General features: G+C 35.4%; 1 protein-coding gene across 1 annotated transcript in view; it reads left to right on the top strand.

Annotated features, from left to right (window-relative positions):
• Positions 1-519: 519 nt before the first annotated feature.
• The window catches only part of LOC148654903 (PDZ domain-containing RING finger protein 4-like), a 192,093-nt gene continuing 171,442 nt past the window's right edge, over positions 520-21,170 (top strand). The window contains exons 1-3 of the mRNA XM_088644814.1: positions 520-1,345; positions 1,975-2,061; positions 2,879-2,974. Of these exons, the coding sequence (XP_088500940.1) occupies positions 632-1,345; positions 1,975-2,061; positions 2,879-2,974 (897 nt within the window). The 5' untranslated portion in view covers positions 520-631. The remainder of the gene's footprint in view (positions 1,346-1,974; positions 2,062-2,878; positions 2,975-21,170) is intronic.

The following is a 21,170-nucleotide window of genomic DNA, read 5'->3' as shown; positions in this document are numbered from 1 at the left end:
TGTTTCTGTTTATAAATGTTGGCATCCACTTTTAATTAATCAATTAGCATTAATGCAAGATTGATTTGTTTGCATTTTAAAAGACCGCTTTAACTCCCGTTTTAATTTAACAGTATGAATGAGTCCAAACGTAGCTCTTCATTTCAAAGCACGTTAAGAGTTATTTCATTGTAAATATGTTGTTCAGTTTAGTTTGGGGTTTAGCAAGGTTTCATATATATAAGAATATTATAGTACAAGAAGTGAAAGAGGTTTTCATTAACAATAAAAAGTGTAATGTAATTTTAGTATTGCATGTTTCGGTAATTAATGCGTGTCCTATTAAAAAAGTAATATTGACATATCCCTGGCAATGTAAAGCATTATATTTTGGTATTCATAATTAACTTTTTAAGACTAATTGACAATGTTTCGATTTGCTTTAATAATACCGTATCCTTAAGGGGACAATTTTGAAGCGCCCGATTTAGTTGAAATACGGTAGGATCGGTCGGCTGAAAACTTCATTACAAGCAAACCGCCAGGTCAGTAACAGCTACAGTAGTCGGTGACTGAAAAGTATCCATCGTAAACGCATAAAGTGGGACAAACTTACTAACTTAACGACCATTGTTCGGTGCTACTTACAATAATGGGACTTGACGTGGAACTTTTCGTGGATTCCGTGGACCCCGACTTCAGGTGCAGGTTATGCACCAAAGTTCTGGAGGACCCTATGTCCACTCCGTGCGGACACGTTTTCTGTGCGGGCTGTATACTACCTTGGTCTGTACAACAGCGGCAGTGCCCGCTGTACTGCAAGCCCATTTCTGCAAAGGAGCTTCACCAGGTCCTGCCATTGAAAAATCTCATTGAAAAACTCATCATCAGATGCTTGTATCACTCCCGAGGCTGTATAAAAAAAGTTAAAGTTCAGGACTTGGGGTATCATACAGAAATGTGTGACTATAGTCCGTCTCGGTGCAGAAATAAAGGGTGCAATGAAGTGCTCAGCTTGAAGGACATGGACACGCACATGAGGGAGAGCTGTGACTGTAGACCGGTTGAGATGTGTCAGAATGGGTGCGGGCTACTTTTGCTCCACAAAGACATTGTGCACGGAAATCACTGTTGTTTGAATGCACTGCGAGCCCAGAGTGGGGCCCTGCAGGTGAAGAGCGCTAACGTGGAGCAAGCAGCCAAGAGACAGGGCATCAGGTTGGCCAGAAGAGAAAACTCGCTGCTGGCTCGGGTGTCAGCCCTTCAAAATGAAGTTGATCTCACTGCACTAACATACCAAATGAGGTTTAACCGATATAAAATCTACATCAACAATTTAAGTAAACACGTAACTGGGCGTTGCAAGGTGAGAAAGCAATACAGCAAATAGATGTTGGCTGTTAATTCCACATGGACTGTCGAAGGTGTAACATCTGTTTTTGTAATGGCTAATAATAATTTAATACAAATTGTCATTTATTTTTAATACGCGAACAGCGAACGTTTTTTTTTAATGTGTATAAATGTTTCTTCTTTAAGCTGAAATTCCAGGGTGATGCAGTACTTCCTCTACTTCACAAATTTAAATTGTCGCCGAGATAAAAATGTTAGTCCGGTAATAGACGGCCATCACAGAGCCATCACAAGAGAATGTAAATTCAGTATGTGAACAAATAAAGTAATCGAGAATAAGGAATGTGTCAGTAAAGTTCTATAACTACTAGTAATAAAAATCTGTGTTTTCTTTAATTGCAGTTATCTATAAAAAGATAGTTAATTCCTGGTGAATGGTCAAGTGTTTAATACTCTTATTTTTAAACATCGCTGTACTTCACAGTGGCATTCTATTGAGGTTTAAGATACTTTTGGCAAACAGAAAACTGCCATTTAGTGACAAGTTCAGAGTTTTCAGTTCTTTAGTGGTTTAAAGTTCAAGTGAATCTTAGTAATCTTATCCAGACTCTGTTGACCTTTTTTATTTTATCTTTTACCTAGGGAGGAGAATTACACCGACTGAGTATAGCCCTCCATAGGAAGAAGGACAGTCTAGGATTCAATATCATTGGAGGAATATTACTTCAGGTAATGGCAAAAGGGATTTCCCGAGAAATAAAACAATTTATGTATTATGTACAGATATCAATTTGTACTTGAAAGTAATATTGTAAACTGTTTATTTTTTCATTTAATGTAAGACGTTTTGACTTCTTACCTTTTTGACAACCTCTTTAATTGTAAACTAAATAGCCCTTGAACCTCCAGCTCTAGTATCAAGGAGCAGTTTTGGATTTTGACAGAACTGCATTTTTTAAAGGTTTGTGCTTTCTAAAACCCAGATCACTACTGTTATACAGGTATGACAGAAATGTAAAACAGCGGCAAATTTTCTGATAAAGAAGCAAGATGTGTTTATTTTGAAAATAAGTACCCCATTCTAAAAAATATTGATCAAGTTTAATTAGTGAATCGATTATTGTTCTTGCTGTTTTGCTCTGCATGGGTTTATGATTCTAGTTTAACTAGCTACTGTATATTGGCGCATCTGAACACCACTGGTGCCTTTAAATTTACTTGCATTACATGCAATGTTATGATTTAACCTCATGGTAAAGTGTAAACAGACCTGCACAACACTCAGGAATATAGTGTTGCCAATATAATTTTTTGACATTTTGTTTCCTCTGCTTCTCATGCCATGCAAGCTTTTACAGAAATTTAAAAAGCCCTAGGCTGCAGGATGTGTCTGACTAATGACACCACTGTTATCCCCACTTTTCACTGTTTCTTTTAAACAAATGTGTACAAATATACTGTAGCAGTGTTTTTTTTTTGCAAAGAGAGGTGATTTCCATTTCACATTGCCTTTATTTATGATTTTTTAAATTACTTATTTTATCAGGAAGAGTCTATGCCTGAAGGGATTTATGTGTCGAAAGTTTTGGAAAGGGGACCAGCTGACAAGGCAGGACTGCAACTGCATGACCAAATCATTGAGGTAGGACCCAGCCGTCCCTGTTGCAACTGTACGACTTCAAGTAGCTGTTTATTTACCGTAGATGTGAGCAAGTTTACTCTGGTTTTAGTCATTTCTCTCGTTAAAGAAGCTTGTGCTGATCTTTGCATTTGTTTTTTGTATGAATTTTACTTTGCAAAATAGTGTGAGGAATGAAAGTTCTCTTTACTCTGACATTGTAATGTTCACCAAATGTCATTTTAATTATCTCAGCTTGTTCTGGAAGGGCTTTAACATGTTACCTTGAATGGGTTGTTTTTAATTAATGGAGTGAGACAGTCTTTGACTCAAGTGATCCAATGCAGGTAACAGGTCATGTTGAATGGAATTACTACAAGGTAATACCTGTATGTACAATTCAAGTTATGGTACAATGCAGTTCTGTGTGCCTTTTCAATTGTAAGTGGCACAAGACTAAAGTTTTAACAATAAATGGCTTATCAGGAACCTATAAACGCATTGGTACTGTACATCCTGCAAATATAAATTGAGGAATAAAAATGTGCCCATGGATCAATATGCAGTTCAAATATGACAAGTTAAAAACACGATCTGAATGTGAATTGGAGAACTTGCCATGAGGAAAAAAAGTGAGTTTCTCAGAATACATATTCTAATATAAAATGTGTTTTGCAGAGCAGGAAAAGCACAGCATGAGTAATGGAACACAGAGTTCAAAGACTCTATGTTTTGTGTAGCAAAAGGTAATTGTATCCAGCACTTCATTTACAAGGAGTACTGAATACATTAAAATAATTTTAATGTAATTTTGCACTTTCATCAATTAAAGGGGAACTGCAGTCCCGATTTCTCAGACAGGTTATTAAATCTTGGTAACATAATATATATTATTTTAAGATTTTACAAATACCAAATTAACTACAAAATCGTGAACTTTGTGAAAGTACTGTATAGTCTCCATATTGTAGCAAACTACTGGTCTTGCTACAGGTGAAAGCGAGCATTTGTGCAAATTGCGACGTGAAGAGGCCCTTCCTGCTCACTAGTCACTATAATGACTAATGTAATGTGATGTACAAACAAATAAATACAGGGTGTGAAGCAGACTTCTCACTGCAGAAATGATACGACATGGCAAGTAAGTTAACAAGTAACCTGTATTTGTCTGTAAAACCATCTTGAAGATGAGAGCAATATTTCTTTGGGATTAAAACAGATGTATTCACAAAGCCTATTTGTTTACAATGCAATAGGGCTGCTTCACCTCATCAGACATTGGGTTGCCTCCTTCTGAATCGCAGAATATGGTGCCCTGCATACCTCGAAATGTAATCTATTTTGTGGTGTAAGTTGGACATTTTACACATTACTGTGCACATTTAAATTTAACTGTGGTTTGAAATGCACCCATCAATGCTGACTCTTTCTAACCCTGAATATAATAATAATATTGCAGTTCCCCTTTAAATATTGAGGCAACAGATATGAAGCATCTTTTCAAAATGCTGCTTCTCTCAAGAGCACCAGAGACTTATTTATGATTTGGTCAGAGAGAATGTTAAATAGTATTCAAGAGCTTGATTTCTAAGTTATGTTGTACAACTTCAAAAGCCAAAATCAGGTCATGGAAGCACTAAAAACTTAAATATTTTCCCTAACTATTTTATATAGTATGTGACTTAAAATTCTTTAAAAAGCTAGTAATTTTGCTTCAATTCTATCATATATTGGACACATTATTGATGTGCAAAGGGCTTGATAAAGGCTGGCTTATTTAACTGAAAACACAACAGTCAATATAAACAGGTTACAAAAATGTTAAAATTTTATTTACTGTACTTACAAAAAGCATAATTAGCCATTTAAGAAAATGTTGCACAACTACCATATACAGTACCTTGTTGTACCATGATGATAAATTTAATTAGGGAAAATAACTGCAGCTTATCTCAAAATATATAAATCCACTTTTCCAAGCAGTTGTTCAAAGAAATCTTAGCATTATATGGCTATGGTATGTTTCTTTTTCAATCAATTTGTTTTTTTTTTTAATGATGAGTAGCACTATAGCATTTCTCATTTTATTACTGTGTTCTTTGTAGTGCTAATGGAAATCTGTCTCTTTTTAATTTTTGCAAAAAGACATTCACTACACCAGATTTCCATAGATATGATGAAGTAATTTAATATATTTTCAGTTTGTAGTTCATTTTAGCATTTGTACTGTAGCTCATTTTAGCAATCTTGCATAAGTGAACAGAAAGGGCTGTATTGGGTTTCTGTTGTTGGGATTTGCTGAGCATGTCAAATGGATTTCAAGGTTTGACATTAGAGGCAAAGAGGGTAATACTAGTTAGCCAATTAAAGCGCAGGCCGCTATTTTTCTTAACAGCCTGTGATGTGGCTGCTTGATTTGAAAAGATTCTGAAGTACTTGGAATATATTTCAAGCAGTTGATGTGTGAATTTAGTTCATGTTTTATTCTTCTGTATTTACAGTACAACACGCCTTGCTTGCCTTGCTCTTTCATGAAAGCATGTTGTTCCTTGATTTCATTTTTTCCTTAATTTGAATATCCAAAGAATAATAAAAAAAACACTGAAAATGTTTTATTAGTAGTTGTTGTGATCAGAAATATGTACAACGAATAGGAAGACCACTAAACCACTTATTTTACTAATAAGGAGGGTGATGCTTTTGGAATGCACTATAGTGAAATAGGTAATAGAACAATACTGCTCAGTAGAGCCCTATTTCTAATAGGAATTTTAACATAAAATGGAGTAAATATTGTGGAGAAGGAGCGAAATCTGTAGCTCCTGATCTTGCCAAATAAAAGCATCTGGTATAAAACACCGATCTGTGTGCATACACTCAGGCCCCATGCAAAGTGAGATGTGGGCATCGACCCAAAATGAAATGTAGCAAAAATGTCATCTGGATGCTAAGTGCTTTTCCCTCTCACTCTGTGGGATCTGTAGTAGTCATCAGCTTCAAGGAGTAGGCCTGGCTCAAAAACATACACCCAGCTGTTGCATATTAGATAATGTCCAGTGTGCGCCATGAAGTAGTTAAAATGTTAAACAACAAAAATGTTTGTGTAGCTTTATTAGTTTTCCTTTTTATTATAGGTTGCAATTCCTATTTATTTTACCAATCCTAAATTTGCGTGGAATTTTAATACAGTATGTTTATTGGGCAAACACATTTCCACATTTGCTACAGGTTTAACGTTACGTAACGTTTAAAGTCTGGCCAGAAAATACATAGGTATTGGAAACACAAGTTTATGAGTTTTCTTTCTTAAAATAATACTTTTGAAAACATTTGTTTGCAAAATGGTAGCTGCTTTACCTTTTACCTTTTGAATAATTGTTTTAGTGGGAATCATGTCAAAATGTATTTTAAATTTCTCTGTTTCAAAACAGTGATTTGTCTTTCAGTTTACTGCAGCCTGTTTCATGCAGCACTACATCTTAAGGAAACTGAATATAATTCCATCTGTCTTATAATTGATGTTTGTTTCCTTAGTTTTGTAGGCTACGTCTTTGGCTGAATTTTTTGGTGAGTTCAGCTTCAACATTATTTAAAACTGTATTAACTTAAGAAGCTACCAAGGTAAACTGTAAAAGGAGTCCGTTCACCCCAAAATGCTGATTTGCTCATTGACGTCTTTTGAATCCAGTGATTCCTATTGCAGGGACTGAGGTTGAGCAACATCACTGTGTTTTTTTCTTTTTCAATTGCAAACAATTGTCCTTGTGTATTTGGGTCAGCATTGACTTTACTGATACTTTTATGGATTCTGAATATTTGAGCTATTTTTGCAAGCTCCAATGCACTATAATGTGCATGTAAACTTAAAAAGTTAAAGTAAAAGAAAACAAATTCGTTGAATGATGGCATTCATATAACTTTTGATTCCCGAGAGCTTTACATACATACAAAACAATCTCCATCTAAGAAGAAAATCCACTTTGTCCACGACTGAAGTACAACACCCACTTGGGTGATACTTCACAGCTATAATGATTGAGCAGCACCACTAAAAAAATTGTAGAGATCAGTGAAGCTGCTTTACTAGCTAAATTAAGGGGGAACATAAGACTAGATTGTCCAACCCCAGAGAGAAATTTATGCAGGATGATCATTTTTATTTAATAGTTGGAATACAATACAATACACAGTGTAAGTCCCAACATTTACAAAAAAATAATTCACACAGAAAAATGAAACCATCAGTGCTGTAAGATTTATATTGTAAAAAAGTAATGTGCATGAAACCAAGAAAGCTGGTAATTTTATGAATAGGTCTTACTTTTCACTTCAGAATGTTTTGACAGAGGGGAAAAAATGTGTGCTCCGGCCCACATCTTATAATAAGTGGGTCTAGGTAAACAAAAACACAACCATAAGGTACAAACCCGCTTTTGTTTATTTAGTGTGTTAGGAAAACAAAAAAAAAAACAATCTCCATCTGAGCTCCCCTTTCAGCTTTTAAGTAGACTTCTGCTCCTGGACACTTCAGCTCCTTACTGGCTTCAAACACAAGTTTTGAAACTGAAGTCTCTTGCTCTTTGAATAAAGTTTCTTGCTAACATCTTTCAAAGTCTTTCTCTGAGACTCTTGACCAAAACTAAAAACTGAACAAAAATCAGTATCTATCTGAAACTCTTGTAGAAACTCATGTCACTATTGTTTACTGGAATCCTTCTGATCGTCAGACAGCAGGACTAACAGCTGTAAGCATCTGTTTTAGTATTTTTTAAAGCATTACTTGTCTTTTCCTAACTTGCCAGGTGACTGTGGTAGCAGGACAATCCCCTCAACTTCCATGGAAATGTAGTTCAAAACAAAGCTTCCATCCTGTCAGAATATGCCATCCCCTCACAAACTATTTTTTTTAAAGATGCACAGTACTTCAATAATAAAACTGTAACTGAAGCAAAGAGAAAGAATTAGGTAACAGAACTTGGCATACCATACTGTAATTCCTAGTGTTGACTTGTTCAGGTGAGGGGTGAAGGTGGTGGATGCTGTGCTAGAGGTGGTGAGACAAAGGTACTAGTTCGTTTTCACTAATTACGCAGACCCTGCTTTACAGTATATACTGTACACAGCCTACCTGAAGTGCTAATAAGAGCTGGAGTTGACATCAGTCTTGACTGTAGCTATGAAATAAGAGTGGCTTATTTTTATTTCAAGTTCGCATTTATTTGTCATTCCAGCCATACATTCCAGCCATTCCATACACAACACACTTGGGGGATTTAAACCCTGTTTCTGGAATTGGAGTGGCTGCAAGTAGATTCCAGGATGTTGAGGAGCCTGACGGCCCGTGGGAAGAAGCTGTTACAGAGTCTGGTGGAGCTAGCCCGTACACTGTGATATCTTTTCCCAGATGGTAGGAGGGCAAAGAGTTTATGGGAGGGATAGGAGGGGTCATCTACTATGCTGTCTGTAGTACCAGAGTGAGTTGAATGATTTATTGGAGTTTATAATGAACACTCCAGAGCAAAGACTAACTCTATGCCATGAACAGCTAACTACAAATACGGGTTTCAAACAACCTCTTCTCAGCATTCGTCACTTTGCATCTCTCCCTTCACCCCATCCTTACCTTTGCAGCTGTTCCTTGGTCCATTGTACCACATTTGTTCTGATGGCAATGTAGACAGGCTGCTGCTCCCCTAGCCTCTAATTCTTAATAACTGCCTGTTACATTTGAACTAGTGTAAGTATAAGTAAATAAAGCTGTCAATAACAGTGAACTTTATCAGTTTCTTTACTTTTAAGCTATAATTTCTATTTCTGAAATATTTAAATAATTTTATAGTAATATTTTATAGCTAAAGTGAATGTTTTTTAACGTTTACTCAATAATGTTTCATAATGGCAACCATAAATGAAAGGACTCAAATTTAAGGTTGGAGATATGATCAGGAGCCCAGAAATCTTGTGAGGAGGTAGGAGGGGTGACACAACTCAAGGAATAAGGAATATCTCAGGTGGGTGAGAGAAACAACTTGAGGATAATTTATGCTCAAGGATGCTCTAAAATGTACACCAAATGACATACCCGATGCATGCTTCATTGCTGACAACTAAATCCCATCATGACAGTGACATTCCTCTGTAAAGGACCAATGGCAATACAATAGTGCTAAGTCATTTTTTGCACAGCAGGCACTATTCTGTTATTGTTCTGTATCTTGCTATGAGCATGACATAACGGTTATTGTCCACAAAATGCTTGTTATGTCATATGCAATATATCTACTCTCAATGGCACAGGATAGAAGAGCTTAAATACAATATTTCATTTTCCTCACCTTTCAATACCTGTACATTTTCTATGGGAATGAGCAAAGAAATACTTTAAATCTTCTTTCTGTAATATCTATAAATATAAAAACCAGTAGGTCTTTGTCACTTGGCCTCTTCTGAGAAGTAGTGGTCTTGAGCAAGGTACTGTACATACTGTAGATAACAGTAAAGTACATAGGTACATCAGGAGCAATTTTATTATTGGAGCCAGATGTTAGTCTTATAAAAAAAGTTCAGAAAGTTTTAGAACAGCAGGAGCAATGAAGTTCATACAAACTTGCAAAATTCTAAATTCCCAGGACCACTGCAATGCAGGAGTCACAGACCATCCACCCCCTCAGAACTCTGCAAGAGAATTCCCTACCTGAACTGGCAGTCTGGCTTTTATTTTCAAAGCTTCTCTCTTCAAAAAATGAATTCACTCTATTAAAAAGATTAACAGGAAAACCCTTAAAATAAGTAACTGAACTCTTAATAGTCTTTTTAATTTCTGGTCTTTAATGTGCAATTGTATTCTTTGCCACTTGGGAGTGCTGCAGTCCAGTCTTGACCTTTCCCAAGCCTGCTTTGCTAATCATGTAAAAGTTATAGCTATCATAAATGTCTTAATCTTAATCTTGAAATGACATGTCTTAGAAATGTGTACATCTAATAAATGTGTACTTCTAATATGTAAGAATATGGTAGTTGAGTGTTTGTAATGTTACATCACACTTTATCATCACAATGTTGTGCAATATTAGTTGACACAGCCCACTATCATGTTTTAACTCCCCGTTCTCCCAAAATCATGGAATTAAAAAGCTTTGATGAGGTTTCTCAGTTGTGCCTTGAATATGTACTTAAGTGTTACATAATACTGTATATACTGAAGGCATTAGAATACCACACACGACATTGGCTACTATGATTGTTTTTATATTTTAATGCATCTGTATTATGGAGTATATTATTAATTGAGTTAATAGTTATTGTACATACCTATAATATAGTGTCTCATGGAGAGCAAGCTGGGGTATGCGAAAAAAGACGAATTCCTAATGCAATAAAAATTGTATATGGCTAATAACGTGATCTTATCTTATCTGACCATTATATTGAAGGCCACGACTTAAAGATGTAATGGAGATGATTAGCCTATTATCGTTTATCGATGAGTGTATTCTAAATTCCATCTATCCATTTTCTAACTGCTATGTCCAATTCAGGGTTACAGAGGAGCTGAAGCTCATCTCAGCAAGCAACAGACAAGGGGCAGGCAGGGTACTTTCTGGATGGTATGCCTGGCTATCGCAGGACAGACACAGAGGCGCGCACACACACTCACACCAGGGCCAGTTTTCCCAGAACCTAATTAACTTACCAGTATGTCTTTGGACTCAGGGAGGAAATCGGAACACCTGAAGGAAACCCACAGAAACATGGGGGGAACATACAAACACAGATAGCACCCCAGTCTGGAATAGAGCCCAGGGCCCCAGTGCTGTGAGGCAGCAATGTTAACCTCTAATTAGCTATTATTTGTATTCACTCCTCCTTTAGATTTTTGCTGTAATGCTCTACTGGCAATGCTACAGATGTTGATAGAGTTGGATGTCTTTGTAAGTGTATGCTTGAGGATGTAAAACATGCACCATGGTTTCAGTAGGTTTGAATGTGACACATCCACCAGAAAGGTTAGCATGCTGGGAATTGTAGTAGGCTACTGATTGTACCTGTTTTAAGTTTGTTTTGTGTCTTTTTTAGTGACCTGCGATAACACCTCCTGTTAACATCTGTTTGAGTGGGAGAAGCAACAATGTGAAAGGCAAATGATGTTATGTAAATGTTGAATCTGTTGACACCACCATAACCTCAAAGTACATAATGTTAAGTGGCAGCAACCTAGATGTGTCTGTAGAATCCAGTCGACCAAGTGTTGTCATTACCATTATTTCTTTCCATGTACAGTAAGACTGCCTTAGATCATTTTACTCTGAAGAGACAAAGTTGCTACATTTTTCATTTTGAAAAGTCTTAGATAAACATTGTAGGACTGCAGTGAAATAGTAAAGGAGAAGTGATGCCATTTTGAAGAGACCTGTAGGTATTTTGTTACACACAGCTGTGCTTTCAGACAGTTTGAAGTAAAAAAAGAGCGTGCCTCAAAGGACACATTTGCATCAAACAGCTCGTAGCAGAGACAACCAATTCAGTGTAATTAATCAGATTTATCGGCAAAAACGCTTAATTCCTTGCATTTTAATTATTTCTGAAAGTCATTAAACGCAACAATTGCAGATGATATGCTTTGTTTCTCATTGCCTTTGCATGGCCAAGATATTTTCACCTACATTTGAGTTTTTCAATACCTCATTCAAACGATCAGCATTTCACATTGCTATGTTTTGTTCACCAAGAAAAAAACTAGTTTATTTTTTTAATTGATACAGAAGAGTCCATAATAAAATGAATTGTTTTTACATTTTTTTTCCTGGACGCATTATTTAATATGAAATGCCCACCACCTAATATGGCTTTTTGGGAAGCAGAGACAAAGCATGATAAATGCTCCTTGTCTAGAACATTAAACACAGCAAAATCCTACTTTCAGGGCTTCTTAGCTTTGTAAATTGTACAGAGAGTATGCATATTAAGAGGCTTTGCATGATACTGTTATGCTCTTCACAGAAAATGCAGTCTCTTAACTTAATACCTCATTGTCTGTTTTGAAAGCCCAACTGTGAAGGTTGCTCAGGAGAAAAAAGGCAATCATACATTTGATTTGCATCTTCAAACTGATATGGAGATAATTAATAATAGGTCAAATGAAATCTTTTGAAAATGTAACAGATCATTTGTAACTATAAAGAAAGGGAAAACACTATATGTGCTGTTTGGATAACTTGCAATGTACCTAAATGGTGGAAACAGTGCCTAAAATTTAGTGTTTTCCTTTAATCATGTAATTGTGAAGGGCTTGGCTCATTTGTATATTAAAGTATATAGTACATAGTCTATAGTATTTCAAATTCTAATAATATTTCAATCCTACACAAAATAGGATGAAACTTTTATTTTGATAATGTTATTTTTTCATGAAAGACTTACCTTTATTTTGCATTTGTTAGAATCTAAATGTTATTTAACCAGTAATTACGAAAAAAGCTAAAATATTGTCCAAAACCTAGCCACTTAGAATGCCATACCATACCATAGAATGTATCTCAGGATGTCTTGCATGATTGTTTACAACAAATGATAATTATACAAATAGTTTATATTATGTACATTCGATCATTATAATACTCATTTTGTGACCCAGTTCTTCCTTATGACTCTGAAGTGTTTAAGCTTAGATTTCTATGCTATCCAGAGACAAACAATTGGTAATTCTAGATTAATTTCAGTAATTTCCATACACTATGATGATTTTCTTTGTTTTCATAACAAAGGTGATATTTCCATTCTAGGATCAATACAGCCACAGTAGATGCTGCTGTCTCTTAGTGCTTGGGTCCTAGGTATGATTCCTGACAAGATGCCTTTTTTGTGGGGTTTACTTATCTCCTAGCACAGTTCTGGTTTCCTCCAACAGTCTAAAGACATGATGTTACCTGGAGTCTTTATATTGTCTCTTGAATGCATATGAGTGTGCTCTGTGATGTACTGGCAGCAAGTCCAAGATCTGATCCTGTCTTGAGTCCTCGGCCTGTCGGGTTGGGCTCCAGCCCACCACGGCTCTCTAAGGATAAAGCAAGTATCACTTAATACCACTGTATAGGCAAAGCATTACAGATTAGATCTGAAATCTAATTTTTGTACATGAGATGTACCTCTTTACTGTAAAATATTGTTCCAGCTGCAGGTGACTATAGTCTCGAAGAATCTAGGAACAATGGGTAATGCCTAGCTAGTCTCAGCAATTCCAGCTTCAATACAAAGGGATGCTGAGATGTAGGGGGTCCAGAGTCAGTGATCAAAGCAGTCACAAAGTTTACCTTGGTTTACCTTAAGTTCTCGGTAAAAGATTAAGCTTGAATCAACAGTCCAGAAAGACACCATATAAGATCAGATCAACACAGAACAGAGGAAAGAGAAGAGAACACGAAGAGACCCCAATGGAAGTAAGTATTTGAACCTTGCAAGGAGACAGGAGGGGAGAGAACATAAAGTGTGTGTCAGATGAGTGGTCCTTGTACAAGATCATCCGAAAACACCCCAACGGAGGTACTGTATGTATTTGAACCTTGCAAGGAGAGTTTGCTATTCTGTAGTTTTTAGAGAATGTGGGTTTCCTGAGTGAAGAATCACTCAGTTAAAAATTGTCTTTCTTGCATAATTGGGGTCATTTAGAATAGTGAGATAGATTCCCATTTATTTTGTGCCATCCAGATTTGCAGAGACATAAATTTAACTCATAAGTTGCGTTCTATTTTGTTTTTGAAGGTACTGCAATTAATTTCTTATTTTGGCATTTGTAGGTGCCAATAGTTGAATACTTGGTAAAAGACTGGGATGTGTTGGGGGTGGTTGGGATGTTAAGCCCCTGGGATGCATTGTTTGTAAACTTCTAGGGAGACGTGTGTTGTATATTTATGTTGTGGGTAGTTTAGTTTGTGTCACTGTCATTGTTAATAAATATTTGTTTAACCAAGTGTGCCTGAATTATTATACTTTTAATCAAAACTGTGCCAGAGAACAAAGAATTCACGTTTCTAAAAACGCCAGCCCACATCCTGTGCTGAAATCTTTACGAGTTGAGGGTTATGATAATTTATTTTACTTATTGACTAATCTTCTACTGTAGAAGGATCCCCGAAATAACTGAAAGAGAGATGAAAGTATGACTTTACAGAACTGTTTTACAGTACATGCATCTAGGGCAGTACAACATTTTGTAACCAATGTTAGAAGAAAGAAACAAGACTCAATTATGTGATAAACTTTCCAAGTGTACTTGGATAATAGATCCTGTATGGGCTAAGACTCCTCTAATGGACCATTAATAGTTAAAATAGTTTGTTATCCTTGATCAAGTTTTCATTTTGCCACATTTTACAACACCTGGTTGGACCATACATGGATGGAGACTTTAGTGGCTTTTTATTTGAATATTGTGATAAAAAAACAGCTCTTAGATTACCACCTCTAAATTAACATAACATGGTCCGTGATTAGTGTTGATTGGAGCTGTTAGACCATATGTAGCACAGACAATAAAACAAATGAAAAGGAAATTAGATGAGTCAGAGATGAACTTTTTTGGACTGAGAATGACCCAAAGTGAAATGTAATTATAGACATTTAAAAGGTGCTTTTGAAAACAAAGTGAAACAGAATCTTAATTGTGTTACCCAAAAGACGCACTAAGGTTTGAAGAGGGAGTATTTTATGTTTCCCATTAAGACCATCATAGCCTAAGGTAAGAATTTGGCTGACTGAGCCCACAATCATACAACAGTAATGAAATTAAGATTGAGTGTGTGGTAAAGGATTGACTGTTATTGTTTTTTCAAAATGACATAAGTGGATTTAGCTGTAGCAAAAAAACAAAGATCAGTGGTGCATATGGCTGTCTGATTTGATTTGGTAAGAAGCAAGACTTCAGATTCCTGGTTTTCTTTTCTCACACCTACTATAAATAACTAAAATCAGTTAACTTTTTGATAAGTTTCCTTCATCAAATAGAATGTAATAAAGTGTTAAACATTTATTTTATTTTGAAAGAATGAAAAATAATAAAAACATACAAGGCAATGTGAATTAGAAATAAAGTATATGGTGCAAGTTGGAAAATGTATGTTTTTGGTAATGTGTATACAGAGGCAAAGTCTATTTGGAATTTTGTATTTTAATGATTAAAACTGCATACTGTAATTCCTCTTTCTATTCTATGATTATTAAAATTTGTATTTGTACAGGATTTAAAAGAAACTATATTTTTTGAAGTAATAATATGTTTACATAAAAGAAGACCAGTAGCTATGTATCATTTTGTTGGAAGAATAAATGCAAAATCTTCCAACATCGCTATGTATTGCATCATTTTCTAATCTCAAATATTTCAGCAGCATGTAATGAGCCCCTGTTTCACCATTGCCTCATATTTTTTGGAACAAAGAAGTGTTTGAAAAGAAATTTGCTTTGAGAAAAATATCTGAAATATTTTCATTATCAACATATATGAATTATTTTACAAGGGTCTCTGGTAAAAAGAAAACTTTGAATTAGTGAAGAGGATTGTGCTGCTGCATTCAGCTTGATTATTGGTGGGATTTATTAAAAATGTTAGAAATGTCAATAAGATAAGGACACTTTATACAGTATACTGTATGTATTGTACATTCAAAAATATAAGCAACTTTGTTCTGTGGGTTAGTTTTGTTTGTACCTTTTGGCTATGGCAAAAGGGATTTAGTGTGATTTAATTCTATAACACTTGACCATTACGGTTAGAATAAAGCCATTATTACTTGGCTGTTATGATTAACATACTGTATAACATGCTTCCTCTGGGACCAGTCAGTATCCTTAGGTTTTCCCAGAAGCTTTAGCTGAGACTGTTATATGTTCGGACCATGATAGTTTTTCTTGGTTGTTTCTGGGTTACATATATAATGGTTCATCAGGATGGATTAACAAAAAATATCCGATCTCATCGGCAATATGATAAAGTGGCTTTCTGCTTGTTTTCATTAGACGGCTTGTTTTCATTTTGATTCATATCAGTTCCATCGGATGAATTAAGTTAGGTCCCTAAATTAAGTGATGTTTTAATCCACCCCCAAGATGTATTTTACTTGCCACAGTTATAGAACAGAAAAATGGGAACCAGATAAAAATTAAATGTATCATTGGCATAATTAAACTAGATATTAGATGCAGAAATGAATGCAATTGGTTTATTTGCCGTGTTTAGACAGAAATGTGAAGAGGAGAAAGAATACAATATATGGTTCAGAATAATTAATTACATGTGTAAAAACAAGCCCTTATTATAAGTTACAAAAACAGCTGCAGAGATGTATACTCTGTATTCATGAATCATTCTCTGTGTTTTTCATTTGGCTGAAAGTGCTAATCTTTATTCTTTATCACATTCAGACATCTCACATTTGGTCTCCCTCCTTTCCATTCACACATTGCAGCCTTGTATACAGATGCAGCCATTTGAAATTTGTGAGGATTCATGTGGCACACTGCAACAAGTGCTGCAGTATAATGAACACCACTGTGTCTCATTATTTTTATTTTTTTAATAATCTGATGCAGGGCTGCACTACAGGTGCTAGGTGGTACAATGAATCCAGCTGCATGTGTCTGTTACAGTAAATCTCATGTTAATAATAAAGATTAAATGGTTATTAACTCATAACTGTTTTCCTGTGATAATCACACTGTATAGTGTGGGAGTAGGCTGAGCCACAGCAAGCACCTGTAAAAAGTCAGCACCCCTAACTGAGGATCGGAAGCACCAGTGTGAGGTCAGCAGGGACCGAAATAACACAAAAAGAGATGAAAAACAAAAAGCAAAAAGAAAAATGTGCCGCTGTGCATTACAGCATCCAGGCTGGGTTTAACCTGTTCATGGGGTCCAGCCTGGGAAAAGGAAGGGCTGCTACAGCACAGCAGTGACCAGACTGGTCTTCAACGGGTGCGTAAGGCCAAAACAAAATAGAAACTCTGTGTGAAAAAAGTTAGCCTGCCCCGGTGAAGATTCGTGACGGGACAGGCAAAAAGAAAAATAAATAACGATGACCTTACACAAGTACAACCCCCTCTGGGACTGCCGGTGAAAATATGCCTCCTCTTCCAGGGGTGGCCCTGTTCGTCCCTTCGGGGGTGCCCAGTGTGCCTTTATAGGGCCTTTACAGCTGTGGCTCATTTTCTAGTAGCCAGAATGGCTATGACTACAAAGACAAGGCATTGTCCTTCATCCACCTCCACACTGGACATGGCCCCGCGTAATGCCACACTTAACTCACTCTGAACATCCAGGAAAGTTTTGGTCTGACCTGTATAATTGTTTTTTACTCCCTGTATGGCAATATTCACACTTTTGCTAACTCTATAATACATACATATAATACAAACATATAATATATGTATGATTTATTCGATTTTATTATTAGAGAGTGTTTGTAAAAAGTGCAACTTTTGTGCATTGGCCGGGAATCGAATGTGGACTTTCCACGTTACAAGTGAGAATTCTACCGCTGAACCACTAAATCATCACTCTAAATTAAAAACTACAAGTGTTGCTTTTCCCATTTTTACAAAAGTTTCAGTGAAGCTACAAGTGTTTCATTACAGCAATGTTCTTGGAAAATGAAGTTAAAATGATCATGCCACAAGTCTTCCAGAAAAACTACAGCAAGTTACTGAGTTAAAGAATTCAGTGCAGAAGACGTTTTTTTTACCTTTTTTTATTTTCATCTACCACAAGCAGCTATAGAAATTAAATTAATATTTTTAATGATAGAGAACCGTTATTATATTTCAGTAGTAGTACAACTGATTAAATCAAGCTATCATTTAACTAGCATCTAATGCACCACCAGTGCCACCTACTTCTTTGGCCACTGAAGATTCTTTGGGCAGTATGATTTGGCATGCTGAATCATAATATGGTATACCACACCTAGCTTACTGCAGCAACGAGTTTTGACACACATTTTTAATGACTGCATCTGTGTTTTTTTTAGTTAACTGTTCAATCAGAGATACATCATATAACATGGAACTAATATAAACAAAAAATGGAACATCTCAAGTGGAGATCAACTGATAGGAATGAACTTTGAGATACTTGAAAATGTTAACAATCCAATTATAAATAATGGTAATTTGTTGGCAAATTGTTGAACGGTATTTATGGTTTTCTTCTTGAAAATCAAAATAAATACATGTGTTTAAATGCATCACTTTTTTCTCAGACAAATATAGAGGAAAAAAAGTCTATATTGTATATTTTCTGAAAACATCTTGGGCTGCAGTTCAGAAGTGTTGTCAACTACAGCTGCATTGCCCTTCATTTCTAGTGCCATTTGAAGCCCATTGGAGTTGTGCAGGTGTTGAAAAGAGAACACAAGTGCTAAACATTTAAATACAGACCATAATACACAGTTATTATGGAGATCAATGATTTTAATAAATCAAGTTTAATGTGGTATTAACTTTGACTTTCACCTCCATGTAATCACTGAATCACTGAGCTGGGAGTGTGACTAAAGAGCAGAAAAGCAATGGAGAAGACCTTCAGGAATCATTAAGGTCATAGATTGTTTAATATATAGATATTTATGAAGTTAAATTTAGTACACGTTATTAGTATAATAAGGATTAACTGAATTGTTAATACTATTTTAATATTTAAATAAGTTAATGATAATGGGTAGAAAAAAATCTTAAAAGTAGGAACAAAATCTTACATTTGTGAGTATTATTTAGTAATAACGTTACAGTATGTCTAATAATGCAAAACATGTATTCAAAACGTCATATTCATTCATTTTTTCCTTACCCTATCTATGAAATTGTTCCTTGCATACAATATAGACATTAACACTTAATTTACACTTAATACACTTTATGTCATACTGAGTAAGATTTTCTGTTAAGCAAATACACAATAATTCTAAGTAGCAAACCAAGAATGGTGAAACACGATTATTTCAGTGTCCTTTTATCTTACTGCATATTAACAAAACAGCCTCCATAGCATACAGCTGTGGAAAATAACTTACCATCGTGAATTTAGTGTACATAACAAATTTACATCTTTGATTATAATTAGTAGTTATTGTGGTAATAGAGGTAGTAGCAATTGTGTCCTATAATGTATTTAATTAGCAAATTTGTGAGTAAGAGAATTCTGTAATACTGAGTGGGCAGATAAGGAGTAAATTATGCAGTTTAAGGATTACACTGTAGAATACACTGTAGAATCCTGGTTCATAATTAGTTGTTGACACTAGACTTAAGTGTATTTAATTAAAAAAAACTGTCAAAAACAGGTGGTTGGCAAAGTTGTGTACTTATTCTTCTATTTGGAGAGATAAATAAATGGAAGTCTTTTTTAGCACTTAAATGTTTTATATTTTCTAAGGTTTTGCAGTGGTAGGTTGAAGAAGAATGCCCCTCAGATCAGAAAAACTTAATGGCGGCTTTTGGACTGTCATGCACCATTTGGTAGTTAAATGATCCTTATAAAGAACTGAGCTTATTCACAGAAGAAAGTACAAATCACTGGCCCCCTAAATTAAATGTATTTGCTTTGATTCTAGTATTTTAAATGTAAAAAGCATATTCATTCCCTTGTTACACTAGTGCTCTCATGTGCAGCCATATTATTTTTTAACAGTGAAACTATTCATTTTGGCTAATAACACTAGCTGTAAAACCAATCTATTAATGAAACTTAAGTAACTATACTTTTTTGAATAAATATGTGCATACTTTGATTCAGTAACCTCCTTGAGCAGCAAATACTTCAACTAGGACTAGATGTTGCCTGTAAATATTAGATGGTCTTCTTTTATTAATTATTTTGCTAATTGTTCCTTACAGAAGCAATTCAAGTTAGTAACATTTGAGAGTTTTCTTGCATGATCAGGTTACTTCAGCTCCAGTGTTATCATTTGAATGGGGATGAGGCCTGGACTTTGACTTCACCAATTTAAAAATGCAAAGTGAAGCAAAGCAGCCCAAACCATGATACTCTCACAATCATGCTTGATGGTTGGGATGAAGTTTTTCACTTTAAAGGCAGTGTTTTGTTTTGCCACACAAACTGTTTTTCGTTATGGCCAGAAATTAAACTTTTGACTTGTCCGTGCAGAGAACTTTTTTCCAGTAGTCTTGTGGATTTGGATCATCTCACTCTTCTGGTGTTTTGGATGGTAGTATATGTTTTTTAGAAAGTAATAGTTTCTTGCTGGCTGTCCTACCGTGAAAACAAATTCCATTCAGTCTTTTCCTGATTATTGAGCTACAGTATGAACACTAACACTGGCTACAACAAGAGATTGTTTACATGTTGCCCAATAAGTTAACCCAATAAGCCCAATAAGTTGCCCAATAAGCCCTTAATTGTGCTAAGTAGGGGTTCATGTATTATTTCACACTGATTCATAATTATTCATATTTTTCTTCATACTCAGTTGTGTTCAATGAAATCATTAAGTATAAACAATTTTGGATATCTTTGGAAAAGAGTAGTTTTGATTAAACAAGGGTATCATGGTAAGCAATTGTCATGCCGATAATTATATTGGGACTTCACAGACTTTTTCTCAGCACTGTAGAGTGCTTTTCAGAATTATACATGGCCCTGCAGTTACACATTGTGATGTCTGAGCCATCAGGCACAACACATTAAAATAGAACTTTATGTTTTTTAGTCTTTAAAATCTAAAGCTCTTAAACTAAAGAATTTTGAAGTAAATTAGGTTTTCAGTGAAAAAAGTCAGCAGATTGCATAAATATTCAGCCTCTTTGTTACAGCAATCCTAAATTGGTTCAGGTACAACAAAATTTTGAAAGGTAACAACATCACTTTGACTTAAGTAGTATACCCTGTTGCTGTAACATGTATTAAATTTCAAGCCGGAACTTGCATTGCAGTATCATAAATCAACCATGCAAACAAAACAGCTTTTGAAAAAAAAACAGGGAAAAAGTGTTAGAAAGGCACAGTTCAGGAGAAGCTTTCTTAGCCTTTAAATATTCATGTCAATCATTAAGAAGTGGAATGTGTGTCAAACCACCCAGACACTACCAGCAGCAGGCAAACATTCCAAATTAAAAAGAGTGGCAAGGGGGAAATTGAATTGGGATACCACTGTGAAACCAACAGTGACTTTGAAGTATTTGCAAAGTTCTGTTTGAGAGATAGGAGTCATTATCC

This window comes from Lepisosteus platostomus, chromosome 9 (genome assembly GCF_059453375.1).
Source record: "Lepisosteus platostomus isolate fLepPlt1 chromosome 9, fLepPlt1.hap1, whole genome shotgun sequence".
NCBI lineage: Eukaryota > Metazoa > Chordata > Actinopteri > Semionotiformes > Lepisosteidae > Lepisosteus > Lepisosteus platostomus.
This window is presented reverse-complemented; position numbering and strand designations above follow the sequence as displayed.